Below are 17061 nucleotides of genomic sequence, written 5' to 3' on the forward strand. Positions count from 1 at the left end.
AGTGTGTGTGTCTGTCCGGCCTAGAAGTGAGAGGTGGAGTCGGGGTAAGGGAAACAGAAAACTCGCTTAGCTGTTAATAACACAAGTGGGGTCAGTACGTCAGCAAAACAAAACCACCAAAGAAAGACAAAGTCGCTTAGCTGCTAACATCGGCAAAATGATATTCCTTTTACTTTTCCTCCCGCCACTAATGCAGAAACGATGCAAGCATGTCAGCAAAATGAATCCTCCTAGGAGAGAGACGCCCATAGTAATTCCTTTCAATGACCTGACGTCTTTACATTTCAATTTTTTTTTCTGACGATTTCAATAGTTTCTAGGACCCTGGGCTTTTTACAGCACAGGCTTATACAGCTAGTAAAATATAAATATCTTGAAGAGCGGGTCTCGAGGAGGTGAGTGTGGCTGCCCAATTGGCATTCCCTGCCTGGTTTGCACTGTACATGCATACATTTTACAATGCTGCCAGATCTGTGTAGTGTGTTATTTTATGATATTACATGATCATCCATTTTACTTTGGGATTGTATTGACGGAGACTTGGTCTTTATGAATAAATTAAGATTTTGAGTTTTGCGTTGAAAGTCAGCAACTCTTTGATTAACAATGCACTGAATGAATGTCCTGATCAGTCAGGCTTCAAGAAGGGCCACTCCACCAAAATGGTTCTACCTGCTGTTGGTAACATATTATAGCTGGCTATAGATACCAGTATGTCCATCTGTCCTTCTAGATCTCTCTAGAAATTAGGAAGTAAAAACAAGAGGTTTGAATGCACAATGGGAGGTCTGAAAATTGAGAGTACACCTTATGAGAAGGATTTAGGAGTCGTAGTGGACTCGACGCTATCAACTGCCTGACAAGTGTTCAGAAGCCATTAAGAAGGTTAACAGAATGTAAGGTTATATAGCGCCTAGATGTGTGGAGTACAAGTCACAGGAGGTTCTGCTCAGGCTTTATAACACACTGGTGAGGCCTCATTTGGAGTTCTGGGTGCTGTTTTGGTCTCCAGGCTACAAAAAGGACATAACAGCACAAGAAAAGGTCCAGAGAAGAGCGACTAGGCTGATTATGGGGCTACAGGGGATGAGTTATGAGGAAAGATTAAAAGAGCTGAGCCTTTAACCATTTAATGTCCGTATGTGAATTTCCCATTGGGATTAATAAAGTATCTATCTATCTCTATCTATCTATCTAAATGTAAAGTATTACACATGGGAAGTAAAAATGTTAGGTTTGAATACACAATGGGCGGTCGGAAAATCAAGAGTACGCCTTATGAGAAGGATTTAGGAGTCGTAGAGGACTCTAAGCTATCGACTACCAGACAGTGTTCAGAAGCCATTAAGAAGGCAAACAGAATGTCAGGTTATATAGCGCCTTGATGTGTGGAGTACAAGTCACAGGAGGTTCTGCTCAGCCTTTATAACACACTGGTGAGGCCTCATCTGGAGTACTGGGTGCTGTTTTGGGCCCACCAGACATAACAGCACTGGAGAAGGTCCATAGAAGAGCGACTGGGCTGATTTCAGGACTACAGGGCATGAGTTATGAGGGAAGATTAAAAGAGCTGAGTCTTTACATCCATCCATCCATCCATCCATCCTCTTCCTCTTATCCGAGGTCGGGTCGCGGGGGCAGCAGCTTGAGCAGAGATGCCCAGACTTCCCTCTCCCCGGCCACTTCTTCTAGCTGTTCCGGGAGAATCCCGAGGGGTTCCCAGGACTGAGTCTTTACAGTTTAAGCAAAAGAAGATTAAGAGTATGGCAAGCCAAATTAACATTTAGAGATATCTCAAAATGAATTTTAAGATATCTGGAAATGCATTTTAGATATCTCAAATTGAATTACAGATATCTAAAAATGCATCTATTTTAAGATATCTAAAAAGCATTTTATGATAGCTCAAATAGATTTCAAGATATCTTGAAATGATATGCTGTATATTTTGAGATATCGGAAATGCATTTCACAATATCTCGAAATCACTTCCTGTAAAATTTCATGTTCTCTCAATGGGACTTCCTGTCTATTTTAAGATATGTCAAAATGTATTAGAGATATCTTGAAATGCACGGGAAGTTATGTTGAGATATCTGAAAATTAGTGGGAAGTTATTTTAGGATATCCATCTATCCATTATCCAACCCACCATATCCTAATTACAGGGTCACTGGGGTCTGCTGGAGCCAATCCCAGCCAACATTGGGCGCAAGGCAGGAAACAAACCCCAGGCAGGGCACACACACACCAGGAACAATTTAGGATCGCCAATGAACCTGACCTGCATGTCTTTGGACTGTGGGAGGAAACCCACGCAGACACGGGGAGAACATGCAAACTCCATGGAGGGAGGACCTGGGAAGCAAACCCAGGTCTCCTTACTGTGAGGCAGCAGCGCTACCCACTGCGCCACCATGCCGCCCCTATTTTAGGATATCTCAATATATAATTAAGATATCTTTAAAAGCATTTAGGATAACTTAAATTTCATTGTTGTTTGAGATATCTAAAATACATTTTTAGATATATGTAAAATTCATTTCATGATATCTTAAAATGGGTCTCTACTCCATTTCAGATATCTTACAATATATTTCTAGATATCTCAAGTTGTATTTCAAGATATCTAAAATACATTTTTAGATATCTTTAAAAAGACACTTAATTATTTCAAGATATCTCAAAATCATTTTCAGACATCTACAATTTAATTTAAGATATCTTACAATAAACAGGAAGTCCCATAAAAAATAGGCATTTTTACAGGAAATGGCTTTGAGATATCTTGAAATGCATTTGAGGTACCTTAAAATACGTGATAGGTGAATTTAAGATATCTGAAAATATATTTGAGATGTCTTGAAATCCATTTGGGTGGCATGGTGGCGCAGTGGGTAGTGCTGCTGCCTCGCAGTTGGGAGACCCAGGTTCGCTTCCCGGGTCCTCCCAGGTTTCCTCCCACTGTCCAAAGACATGCAGGTTAGGTGCATTGGCGATTCTAAATTGTGCTTGGTGTGTGTGCCCTGCGGTGGGCTGGCGCCCTGCCCGGGATTTGTTTCCTGCCTTGTGCCCTGTATTGGCTGGGGTGACCCTGTAGTTAGGATATAGCGGGTTGGATAATGGATGGATGAAATCCATTTGAGATATCTCAGAATGTATTGCAGATATCTTAAAATGTAAAGGAAATTATTTTATTTTAGAGAAAAAATCTTCTCTAAATGTTAATTCGGCTTGCCATATTAAGAGGTGACATGATGGAAGTGTTTAAAATCATGACGGGAATTAGTCCAGTGGATCGAGACGGAGACTTTAAAATGCGTTTATCAAGAACACGGGGACACAGTTGGAAACTTGTGAAGGGGAAATTTCGCACAAACATTACGTCTTGCCTGAAGAAGGGGCCGGAGTTGCCTTGAAACTTTCATATTGTCATCTCTCTAGTCAGCCAATAAAAGGTGTCATTTTGCTTAACTTCTCACTACATCCATAACGGCTAACACGGTACAACACCCGAGTGCTATTCCTATCTAAATAATTTCTGTGTATTAAAACTAGCATCAGCCCCACACTGCCCCCTGTTGGTCACCACTCTTAATGTCACCCAATTCTGATGAGGGCCCTCACCCCATCATCCTCTGCTTCTCGTGTCTGAGCCAATTCTGTACCCATCCCACTTCTTTTCATTTGATGCCCAACCTCTCATATGGCACCTCATCAAATGCTGTCTGAAAGTCAAGATAAATAATATTATCTGCTCTACTCTGGTCATATCCTTTGGTTGCTTCCTCATAGAATTCCAACATGTTAGTAAAACACCGACCCCATGCTGACTGTTCAGTAAAATTCCTGTTCTTGCCATGTGCTGCTCAATCTTTTCCTTAATAATTCCTTCTATTAATTGTCCTGTGATGCACATGAAGCTTACTGGCCTACAGTTAGTTACTTGGATCTGCCCCGTCACCCTTTTTTATTTCTAACGTGATAATAAAGAGCTGCGGTGGGTTGGCACCCTGCCCGGGATTGGTTCCTGCCTTGTGCCCTGTGTTGGCTGGAATTGGCTCCAGCAGACCCCCGTGACCCTGTGTTCAGATTCAGCGGGTTGGATAATGGATGGATGGATAATAAAGAGGCAGCCCTGCCTGCTCAGACATTCTGAGGTTTGGTTTTTTTATTTGTCTCTTTGCTTTCATTGCTCCCCAAACTTACTTTTAGTCCCGGAGACACGTAACGCTTCTTGTGAATCTGAATGACAGCCACAGCAATGATGACGGCGAGGCTTATCAGGAGGAAACAGAGGGCAGCGGCTCCGGTGGGCTTGGAAGTCATTTTCTTTCCTGCATGAGAAGAACACAGCAGATGTGCATTTAGTTATGCGCTGCGATGGAAGGAAGAGCTTGTTGTGCAGTGCGTGAGTGATGTGAAGGAAAGAGGAATTCATCAATTGACTCTGGCAGTGGGATGGCCTTCTGGTGTTCAGCTCCAATAAAAAATCTTCAATCCTTATGGAAGTTCTCACATTCCCTTGTTATACATTGTCACACATGCGCTCATGGGGGGTCTAGCTACCGCTGTCACACAGATACAGGGGGTAACCAGGCGTGCTAAAGCCTCTTCTTCCCTCCCTATTGGAGCAGTAAGACCTAGACTCCTCCCTCCTCTGACTCCAGATCACGCCCACTGATGTCCCGCCTCTTCCTTTCCACAGCAATAAAAGCCAACAGCCAAGCTGCGCAGTCAGTCCAGTTTTGGTCTCAGTCTCTTAAGGTTACTCGACTCAGAGTATCACACGGCTCATTTTTCTTTGACAAACCTCACAATATATGCAGGGAGGACCCCCAAACCTATTTCATTGTGTTCTGTCTCTTTTACAACATCAATATAACTTAAAATGGCTTATTTTTGACACCTAACAACAGAAGAAAACTCTTTCATGTCAAAGTGAAAACAGATTTCTGCAAAGTTGTCTAAACCAATTACAAATATAAAACATACAGTTACTAGTCTCATAAGTATTTACCCCCCTTTTAATATGACACCTCACTGGTGTAACACATCGGTTTTAGATGTCACCTTATTAGGTCACCTGCCTGGAGATTCTCTTGATTAAAGTCCAAATAAGCCTGAATGTGCTGCAAGTCAGTATGGAGGCCTAACCAACACAATGAAGACAAAGGAACACAACAAGCAAATCTACAAAAAGCTCACATCAGCGGATGGAGACAAAGAAATCTTCAAGTCACTGACTATCCAGTTAAATCTGTCATGAAGAAATGGAAAACATATGGCAGTGCTGGAAATCTGCTAGAGCAGGCCATCCACCAAAAACTAAAAAGAATGAGGGAGGGAGGCCACCGAGGGAAACTCTGACAACTCTGAAGGAGTCACAAGCTACTGTGGCTCACATTGGACTGCGCCCGGTTGTTTCACCAGTCACATGCCTCACCAGTTGCTTTATGGGAAAGCGGCAAAGAGAGAAAACATACAAGACATTTCAGCAGAAGACCAGTGAGAGACTCTGGAGTCAGCTGGAAGAAGGTTCTGTGGTCTGAAGAGAAGCTGAAATTGAGCAATTTGGCCATCAGACTAAACATGTTGCACACTATCAAAAATACACCACAGTGAAGCATGGTGGTGGCAGCATCAGGCTTTTCAGTGTTCCCTTAATGTGAGAAGTGACATCCTCCACATCTTCTACAACTCTTCTGATAGCCAGTGGGATTTTTTACACTGTGGTGTGCTGAGCTGGTAACATCACTTCAAGAGAGGCCCACCGAATCAACAAGCTAATTAAAAGGGCAAACTCAGTTATGGGACACACTCTGGACCCCCTAGAGGTCGTGGCACAGGAGAGAAGTAAAACAAAACTGAGTGCCATTGTGAATGATGCTGCACATCCTCTCTCTGACACACCAACACTGATGGCGTATATAGAGCCTTTCACAGTTATCTATCTTTCTATTATATAGTGCCTTTTCTTTCTATCTATCTATCTATCTATCTATCTATCTATCTATCTATCTATCATATAGCTCTTTTCACATCTATCTATCTATCTATTATATAGTGCCTTTCACATCTATCTATTACATAGTGCCTTTCACATCTATCTATCATATAGCTCTTTTCACATCTATCTATCTATTATATAGTGCCTTTCACATCTATCTATCTATTATATAGTGCCTTTCACATCTATCTATCTATTATATAGTGCCTTTCACATCTATCTATCTATCTATTATATAGTGTCTTTGACATCTATCTATCTATTATATAGTGCCTTTCACATCTATTATATAGTGCCTTTCACATCTATCTATCTATCTATTATATAGTGCCTTTCACATCTATCTATCTATTATATAGTGCCTTTCACATCTATCTATCTATCTATTATATAGTGTCTTTGACATCTATCTATCTATTATATAGTGCCTTTCACATCTATATATCTATCTATTATATAGTGCCTTTCACATCTATCTATCTATTATATAGTGCCTTTCACATCTATCTATCTATCTATTATATAGTGTCTTTGACATCTATCTATCTATTATATAGTGCCTTTCACATCTATCTATCTATCTATTATATAGTGCCTTTCACATCTATCTATCTATTATATAGTGCCTTTCACATCTATCTATCTATCTATTATATAGTGTCTTTGACATCTATCTATCTATTATATAGTGCCTTTCACATCTATATATCTATCTATTATATAGTGCCTTTCATCTATCTATCATATAGTTCTTTTCACATCTATCTATCTATCTATCTATCTATCTATCTATCTATCTATCTATCTATCTATCTATCTATCTATCTATCATTTAGTGTCTTAACATCTACCCAACTAGTATATAGTAGCTTTACAGCTGATCAAATTGTGGTTAAGTATGCCTAAAATATATAAATCCAGTAAACTTTGAGGTCGCAGTACTTTCTAATGCATGCATTTATGGTATGCATAAGAAAAATAAAATGACAAAAATTCATTGCATATTTAGAAAAGGTTGATGTGTTGAAGTAAATGTCACAGGTCAAGCCATTGCAGATGCAAAGCAGAAAAATGTTAACAGCAGTGACAATTGTGCATCAAAGCCGTGCAAATCCTGTCATTTGTATGTTTGTCTTTTTGGGAGGTATACTGATTTAACCACAACTGATGGCATCATTAAAGTGGCACATTCAGTTTTACTCTGATCATGTAAGAAGGTATCTATATTACTAACCGAGAATGCTAAACCGGATGATGGACGCAGGCACATCCGGCCATGGGCCGTAGCTGCTCCCGTCTCAGACATACGTTAACGGCAAGGAAGGCTACAACGGGCTTCTCACACAGCACAGGCAAATCGATTACAGCTCCAAAACAACACGTCCCAAATACTACACATGCAACAACGCGCCTCTCAAACGGCACAAGCAAAATATACACCAGGAAAATTCATTCTGATTAATGAATGTCATTTGCAATCATTGAGAATTAGATATCCATTTAATACACAGTACATACAGATAGATAGATAGATAGACATGTGAAAGGCACTATATCATGATAGATAGATAGATAGATATGAAAGGCACTATATAATGATAGATAGATAGATAGATAGATAGATAGATAGATAGATAGATAGATAGATATGAAAGGCACTATATAATGATAGATAGCTAGATGTGAAAGGCACTATATAATGACAGATAGATAGATAGATAGATATGAAAGGCACTATATAATGATAGATAGATGTGAAAGTCACTATATGATAGATGAAAAAGGCTCTATATAATAGATAGATAGATAGATAGATGTGAAAGGCACTATAATAAATAGATAGATATGAAAGGCACTATATAATAGATAGATAGATAGATGTGAAAGGCACTATAATAAATAGATAGATATGAAAGGCTCTATATAATAGATAGATAGATAGATGTGACAATATTAAGGCAAATTTCTATGAGTGCCTTCTATTCAGCCTCCATTTATAGTGAAGGTCAAAATCCGTCATTAAATATCTGTTTGAAATGAAAAACACTCTATTAGTTCATTAGATATCCTTTCATAATGTGTAAATAGACAGACACACAGATATTTAGTAAATAAGAAAGTTATCTTAATGAATCTTAAATGTCATATTTCTGAAACAAAACTTGCAGCATGTGAGTATATTAGATATTCCTTTATAAAGTGCATTTAAATCGACAGAAATCTCAACTAACATTAAATGTGAACGTCACTTTGCCCAAGAAATGTTAAAAAGAATTACAGCCTAGAAAGAAAAATCCAATCAAGGACTTTTTCCTTAAGACAAGTTTCTATTAGTGCATTAGATATTCAATTAAAACAAAAGAAGCAAGTCTATTACTTCATTAGACATCCATTTATAATGTAAAAACAATTCTATTAGTGCATTAGATATCGATTTATAAAGAAGAAAATTTTCTCTTATTGCATTACATATCCATTTATGAGATTAATTTTTAATTTATTAATTTTAAATGCAGGCATTTGCTGTTTGTGCCCATCACATTCAGTGACCCCTAATGACAAAGTGAAGACATTTTTTTGAAAGGTTTTCAGATTGTCACTACACAGCAGTTTTTGGGGAATTAACTTGCCACACCTCATATACATATACTGTAGATACAGTATGTGCGAGTGTAATTATGTGCATCAGCAGATCAAGAAATGTTCAAAGCAGCCCATCCGGCACCAACACTCATACCACAGTCAGAATCACCGAGGTGTCATTTTTCTCCATTCTGGTGTTTGATGTGAACTTGAACTGAAGCTCCTCGCCTGTACCTGCAGGGATTTATGTACTTTGCTGCTGCCACGTGATTGTCCCCCTCTCGAGGCCCCTCATCCGCCTCTCGCGGCCTCTTTTGTCCCCCTCTCGCGGCTCCTCATCCGCCTCTCGCGGACTCTTTTTGCGCCTGCGCAGTACGTCTTTTTGCAGCTACGGCCCATGGCCGGATGTGCCTGCGTCCATCATCCGGTTTAGCATTTTCTCCATTCTGGTGTTTGATGTGAACTTGAACTGAAGCTCCTCGCCTGTACCTGCAGGGATTTATGTACTTTGCTGCTGCCACGTGATTGGCCCCCTCTCGCGGCCCCTCATCCGCCTCTCGCGGCCTCTTTTGTCCCCCTCTCGCGGCTCCTCATCCGCCTCTCGCGGACTCTTTTTGCGCCTGCGCAGTACGTCTTTTTGCAGCTACGGCCCATGGCCGGATGTGCCTGCGTCCATCATCCGGTTTAGCATTCTCGGTTAGTAATATAGATCTTCCTTATAAATTGACATCTAATATACAAAAAGATATTCTTCTTTCTTATAAATGAATATCTAATGTACTGATAGCAATTTGCCTTAAAATTCCTTCACTGAGTTTCTCTGTCTGAGCTCTGATTCTTTTCAGCTCTTCCTTGCTAATCTGACTGTCATATTTTGATGTTATTGAGATTTCATTTGCATTGTATAATATACTCATATACAGTAAGTGTTGGTTCAGAAATATCACATTTTATGTAATTTAAGAAATCTTTTTTTATTTTGACAAATGTCTATCTATCATATATATACTTTATTATACATACATATCTATAAAAATACCTAAATACATACAAATTCTATATATATATAATTGTATTACAAATCAATACACAATGTGCTGAGACATTTTTCTTTGTTATAAACGGATATCTAATGTCCTAATAGATTTTACTTTATTATAAATGTGCATCTCATGCACTACTTGAAACTTCCTAATGTACTACTTGATATTTTTTGTACGTTGTTATCTAATGTGTTGAGACATTTTTCTTTATTATAAATGGATATCTCTGTTTGCTTCAATGGCTATCCTAAAGTGCTGCTGGCTGTTTTTCTTCATTATAAATTGATTTCCAGTGTACTAAGAGACATTTCTCTTTATTATAGGTGACTGTCTAACCTTCATCGGATTTCTTTTTCTGAGCTCTGACTTTTTTCCAGCACTTCCTTGGCAATCGGACTATCTGTGCAGGCTAAGACGTGTTGCTCGTCTTTGATGGCTACACTTCTTTTCCTGCCACAACATTCATTTTATAACCCAGAAGCATGCAGAAATGAGACTAATAACGCTCCGCGTACCTCTCAGGTCTCCCAGCAGACTCGCCTCTTTGCAGCGGAGTGCCTTGTGGTTTCCACCGGCTGCTTTGTGCTGCTCTGTTGATGCTGATAAGCAGATTTGTGCCTCCTGTGGAGTTTTGTACGTCTTTGTGGTGAAGCCCCTCCCATATTTAGCAGACCGGCTTCAGGATTGGCTACTATGATGGAGCGACCCCTCCCACACCACCACCACCACCGACCGGCCAGACCAGCCAGTGCCCGCTTCTTCCTTGATCTTTCATGGCTCATTGAGAATCCGCCACAAGAGAAATAAACAGGTACTGCAGCTCTCTGGGGTGGCTCAGTGGTTAGCACTTCAGCCACACATTTCCAGGACCCTGCTGAGTCAATCTGTAATCCAGTTCAATCCATCTATGTGCAGTTTTCATGTTCTCCCTGCTTTCGGCAGCGTGTCACAGAGGGGTAAGGCATTAGAGTTCAAACCCTGAGGTTGTGGGTTCAAATCCCACTACTGACACCACTCTGTGATGAAGAGCAAGTCACTTCACCTGCCTGTGCTCCAGTTGGAAAAACAAAAGAAATGGAACCGAGTGTACTTCAAATGTTGTAAGATGCGTTGGATAAAAGAGTCAGCCAAATCAATAAATGTAAATGTAAATAATCTGGGTGCTCTTTGCCCACCATCCATAGCCCTAAAACGGTTCCTGAGTGGGCTCATTGAAGTCCCACCTTGCACCCGATGCTCAGCTCCACGTCCATAAAAATGGCCCTGTTTGTGAGTTCAGCAACCTGACCGTGAAAATGTGTCTTAAGAAGAACCCTGGGTGTGGGATGGTCCTTAAAATCTTCACTTGATGTCATTTTTGAAACGAGGACTAAACGAAACCACAAAAAAGAAAAGCAAGAATGAATAATTCATTGAACAGAATGGTCCATTAATAAACAATGAAAGAGGGAATGAAGCAGAAGACGGTGGCCATCAGGCCTGGGAAGTAACCGGAGTGGACGGTCGGGGCACACAGCTGATCTGAGTGCTTGTGTCATGTGACTTTTCTTCCCTAATTAGGCAAGTCTGGACACGAGAGGCGCTTAATCAACGTTCATTAGGAGGATCAGCTCAGGCGCACAAACAAGGAGGGAGCAGCCGCTGAGGGCCGCGCTCGGGAGTCACTGAAGGAGAAGACCTGAGAGAGCCACACCACAAATAAATATTCAGGATATTGATTGGGATTAGTACCAGGGTGTTGTACTGTGTTAGCAATTATGGATGTAGGGAGAAGTCCAGCAAAATGACCCCTTTTATTGGCTAACTAGAAAGATTACAATATGCATGGGGCAACTCAGGCCCCTTCTTCAGGCGAGATGTGATCAACTCCATCATTACATCATTAGATATCACCTGAAGAAGGGGCCTGAAAACTTCATATTGTCATCTCTTTAATTAGCCAATAAAAGGTGTCATTTGGCTTGACTTCTCATTGATCGGGATTGTAACTTATTATTTAATGAGATACAACAGCTAACAAAATTAAACTAATAATTAATGAAATAAAGGAAGGAGCAAGAAGAACCAGGTCAGTGCTGCCCTCACATCTGCTCCTGGTAATTTATTTATATGCAGTACGTTTCTTACACTTGTTGCTACTGTTGTTTTTGTTATTATTATTATCTATTTCAAATTATTACTATCTGTTCACTTACCTAAATCACACATGTGCAGCTAGAAGGACCAAAGGAAGGTCATTCCACGCCAGGCCAGGGAGTGGCGAGCTGCAGTAAACCTTTCTCTTTTATCTTTGCAGACCAGACACGGGAAATTCTGCCTGATTCCAACAACGTCACCTCCAGTCCCCATTAAAGAATGTCATTTCTGGTTCCAGTCCCAAGAACATCACTTCCGGTCCCCAATAAAGAACGTCACTTCCGGTCCCAGGCCCAAGAACGTCACTTCCAGTCCCCAGTAAAGAACATCACTTCTGGTCCCAGGCCCAAGAACGTCACATCTGTCCCCACCCCCAAGAACATCACTTCCGGTCCCCAATAAAGAACGTCACATCCGGCCCCATCCCCAAGAATGTCACTCCCAGTCCCAAGTAAAGAACGTTACTTCTGGTCCCACCCCCAAGAATGTCACTTGTAGTCCCCAGTAAAGAACGTCACTTCCGGTCCCACCCCCAAGAATGTCACTTGTAGTCCCAAGTAAAGAACGTCACTTCCGGTCCCACCCCCAAGAATGTCACTTGTAGTCCCCAGTAAAGAACGTCACTTCCGGCCCCACCCCCAAGAATGTCACTTGTAGTCCCCAGTAAAGAACGTCACTTCCGGCCCCACCCCCAAGAACGTCACTTCTGTCCCCACCCCCAAGAACATCACTTCCGGTCCCCATTAAAGAATAGTTGCACTTGTCCTGTGTTTTAGTATTTGCTGCTGGTGCTCTTACTTCGTGCCACTGTATGCTGCAATATGGTGTATTAATAATATGACAAAAAAGCCTTCTGTCTTCAAATAATCATGAATATGAAGCCATTAATCATTAGTGATTATAATTATTTAATAATTTTTAAGTAAGAATGAACTGACAATTCTATTAACAATACAATGTATTATTATTAATCAAAAAATACTCACTGATATTCAAGCACCTTGAGCATGGGAAAGGCACTATAAAAATAATAGTAATAATAATTCTTTACATTTATGTAGCACTTCTCTCACTACTCAAAGAGCTCTCCATGCCATTATTATTATTATTATTATTATTATTATATGTTGTCACATCACTCTGGGGGATCTCAGGACAAAATGCCAGCTAGTTACACTTCCTTGGTTACAAGAACTTTTTGTGGGATAAGAACGGGCATCCTGGCCAGGGAGGAGCAGGGGCGGAGCCAGGGGGGAACAAAGGTGGAGCCTGGGTTATTACCTGGACTGGAGGCCCGAGAAGAATGCTACACTGATTGGCCGGCTGGGCAGAAACATAACTCTGTGCCCAGCTGGTATAAAATAATGGATGGACCAGGTGAAGCCGGAACTTGGGAGTGGTTCCATCCCCCGTATGCTAGGTGGCGGTGGTCCTTTTATGAGAACATAGAGGTGTTAGGGAGTCCAGAAGTGCAGTCCATTGGGATCGGTAGAGGGCGCTGTCAGGGGAGGACCATCCCTCGTTGTCTCTGGCCTGGAAGTACTTCCAAGAGGAGACAGAATGGCCCCAGGCCTGGCATAAAAAAAAAAGGAAGCCCACTTCCACACATGGATGTGTCAGAGGCAGTGGGCAACATTCAGCGGAGGAGAAAAGGAGAAAGAATTGCATGATTGATGTTCATTTATTGTATAATTGTGGCTTGTTGTTGGGAGGATTGTGAAGAGGTGCTTGGGAAAGGAATTAAAACTCCGTTATTTTACCCCATCAATGCATGGTGCTTTACTGTGTCTGTGGTTTGGGGCTCTCTGGTGCCCCCACTTGTGGTTACACGGTCAAAGCCATCATTCTCGTAGGCCAAAAATTGCTAGAACGAGAGGATCTTCAAATGCTTCTTAGATCCTTTGAGGGTGTCAGAACTTCAAATGGAGGTGGGCAGCTCATTCCACAAGCTAGAAGCTGAGGAATCTGCATTGAGATTTGATCCCACACAGAGGTGCCATCACCAGACCTCTGTGGGTGTGAAGGAACAAAAGAACTCACAGGTCTTCACATACGATAAATACATGGAGGGAAGCAGAACTGAGAAAGGAGGTGGGCAGTTTGTTCAACCAGCGTCAAGCTACATGTGCATTGAGATTCAATGTCACACAGAGGGGGCTTCACCATACGCCATTCATCAGCAGACCAGAGTGAGCGAGAAGGAACCCGGGAGCTCAGAGGTCTCCATATACTGTATGAAAGGGGATGGGATGATGGGAAGTGAGGCCTACCTGGGAAGGAAGTGGTGCAGCACAATGCTGTTTTAGGGATGTTTTCAAGGTTGTCTTCCTGAAGGTGAATGCACTTCTCCCACCGGTTTACCAACATCCAGACGCCCTTGGGGGGGGGGGAAAAATGTTCTTGTGAGTCCCACCACTAGGAGCTACACATGAATAGTCTGGATTGAGATTTGACCCCATTCAGAGGTGGCATCCACAGACTTGAGTATGTGACAAGGAGCAGATGAGTTCACAGGCCTCCATAGATGATAAGGGACGGGATGATGGGAAGTGAGTCCTACCTGGGAAGGAAGTGGAGTAGCACGATGCCATTTTAGGGATGTTTTGAAGGTAGTCTTCCTGCACTTCTCCCACCGGTATTCCAACCTGCGAATGCCTTTGGAAATAAGTGAAACTTCTTGTGAGTCCCACCACTGCACTACCTCATCAATGACAGCATCACCTGCATCAAAATGGTGACCACACAGATGTTTCTTCATCTCAGGAAAGAAGAAGAAGTCAGAAGTCACCAAATCTGGTGAATAAGGATGGGGGGGGCACAGTTTGCAGGATCTCCATATATATTGACTACTCTGGAGGTGAGCATCAAGGATTTGACCTTAATAAGTGCCACTATAGGGTGCCAGTGTAGTTATCTGAAAGGAGGAGTGACGAGAGCCCACCTCGGCTGGTCATGCCACCGCATTCTGAATCACCTGCAGCGGCTCAGTGACATGTGTCAGTACTCCTGCCAGCAGAGATCTGCAGCAGGTCCAGATGTGACAACTCCAAAGGTTGGACCAGCAGATGTGCTACATACTTTGTCAGATATAGTCTGATCATTCTGGATGTCGTCAAGAGTGAATCTGCATGATCGAGAGATATTTTCGATGTGGTCATTGCGGGACAGCAGGTCATCAAGGTGGCGTAGACACTTGGCGAATGTTGGAAATGGTGATCCAAGCTGAAGAGATGGATGAACTGAGATAATAAGAAGGGTCACCTGTGCCAGGTTGGGTTGGTGATGGTGCCTCCTTCATGCATGCCGAGATCCTAGCCGATACCGTGTGGTCCTCCAGGGGACAAAAAAGGAACTTCTGGTGAGTCACCTCACTGTACCACCTCACCAATGACCACACAGGCGTTTCTTCTTCTCGGGAAAAAGGAAGAAGTTAGAAGGAGCCAAATCGGGTGAATAAGGATAGTGAGATGGCAGTTCAAAGTTGCATTCCTGCACGTGTTTCCAGTGTCACAAGTGCTCTGTGTGGTGGAGTGTTTGTCGTGATGAAAGAGGACTCTGAGGGACAACTTTGTGAGATGTTTTTCAGCAATGGCTGGAAGGAGACATGGTGGCTGGATAGAAAGTTGACAGGAATTACGAACAAGGTCTGGTCTACTTACAAAGAAACCTTCCTTCGTAGTAAAGACTCACCGCCCATCAGACACCCCTCGTGTTTTTTCTACTGTTGGTGTGGACTCATTGACTACTCTGTAGGAAATCAGGAAAGATTTGAACTTAGTAAGTCCTGCTACATGGAGCCAGTTTTTATTTCATCTCAAGAAAGAGAAATAAGTCAAAAGACACCAAATCTGGTGAATAAGGAGGGTGAGGCAGTTGTTTGAAGTTGCGTTCCTGCACGGTTTCCACTGTCACATGTGTCCTGTGTGATGGCGCATTGTCGCGATGAAAGAGGAGTCAGAGGGACATCTTTTTGGGACTTTTTTCAAGCAATGGCAGGTAGGAGAAATGGTCAGGGGATCCACTTCAGGGCTCAAACACAGGTAATTATTCTTAGAAATCACCTCAGTCAATGGGTGGGCCTCTCTGGCAGGGTCTTAAATTGGTTTGAGTCCTACATGGCAGGTAGAAAAGTCTTTGTTAGTTGTGGTAATTATATTTCAAAGACCCCTGATATTCTATATGGTGGTCCACAAGGCTCTATCCTGGGTCCACGGCTCTTTTTCGATTTACATGCCTCCGTTAGGTCAGATTATCTCGGGGCATAATGTGAGCCACCACAGCTGTGCTGATGACACGTAACTGTATTTATCAATAGCGCCTGACGACCCCGACTCTCTTGATTCACTGACCCCAATGTCTTACTTGTGTTTCTGAATGGATCAGTAGTAATTTTCTCAAACTGGCGGCACGGTGGCGCAGTGGTAGCACTGCTGCCTCGCAGTTAGGAGACCCGGGTTCGCTTCCCGGGTCCTCCCTGCGTGGAGTTTGCATGTTCTCCCCATGTCTGCGTGGGTTTCCTCCGGGCGCTCCGGTTTCCTCCCACAGTCCAAAGACATGCTGGTTAGGTGGACTGGCGATTCTAAATTGGCCTTAGTGTGTGCTTGGTGTGTGGGTGTGTTTGTGTGTGTCCTGCGGTGGGTTGGCACCCTGCCCGGGATTGGTTCCTGCCTTGTGCCCTGTGTTGGCTGGGATTGGCTCCAGCAGACCCCCGTGACCCTGTGTTCGGATTCAGCGGGTTGGAAAATGGATGGATGGATGGATAAATAAAGAGAAAACAGAAATTTTAGTGAATGGCAATAATGGATATAATAATGTTATTAGAAATAAACTCGATGCATTAGGATTAAAAGTCAAGACGGAAGTAAAGAATTTAGGGGTAACTATTGAGTCTGACTTGAATTTTAAATCACATATTAATCAGAATACTAGGACAGCATTTTTTCACTTAAGAAATATAGCAAAAGTTAGACCCCTTAGAACTTTGCAAGATGCTGAAAAATTAGTTGATGCTTTTGTTTTCAGTCGGCTAGATTACTGTAACGCACTCCTCTCAGGGCCACCCAAGAAAGTACATCAATCGATTACAACGAGTGCAGAATGGAGCTGCTAGAATCTTAACTAGGAAAAGAAAATCCGAGCACATCACACCAGTCTTAGTGTCACTACACTGGTTACCTGTGTCATTCAGAATTGACTTTAAAATTTCACCCACCAACTCACTCATTTTCCTCTTTTCAGCTTCCTACTTTCTCAGAAATCTCAGATCTTGTCAGTAAATCTAAGCCATCC

At 42.1% G+C, this 17061-nt stretch overlaps 1 protein-coding gene across 1 annotated transcript in view; it reads right to left on the bottom strand.

Annotated features, from left to right (window-relative positions):
• Window positions 1-10285, bottom strand: part of entpd3 (ectonucleoside triphosphate diphosphohydrolase 3) — a 79073-nt gene extending 68788 nt beyond the window's left edge. The window contains exons 1-2 of the mRNA XM_028817945.2: window positions 10152-10285; window positions 4210-4337 (exon numbers count right to left, since the gene is read on the bottom strand). Coding sequence (XP_028673778.1) covers window positions 4210-4329 — 120 coding nt within the window. The 5' untranslated portion in view covers window positions 4330-4337; window positions 10152-10285. The remainder of the gene's footprint in view (window positions 1-4209; window positions 4338-10151) is intronic.
• Between the last annotated feature and the right edge of the window lie 6776 nt (window positions 10286-17061).

This window comes from Erpetoichthys calabaricus, chromosome 13 (assembly GCF_900747795.2).
Source record: "Erpetoichthys calabaricus chromosome 13, fErpCal1.3, whole genome shotgun sequence".
Classification (NCBI taxonomy): Eukaryota; Metazoa; Chordata; class Cladistia; order Polypteriformes; family Polypteridae; genus Erpetoichthys; species Erpetoichthys calabaricus.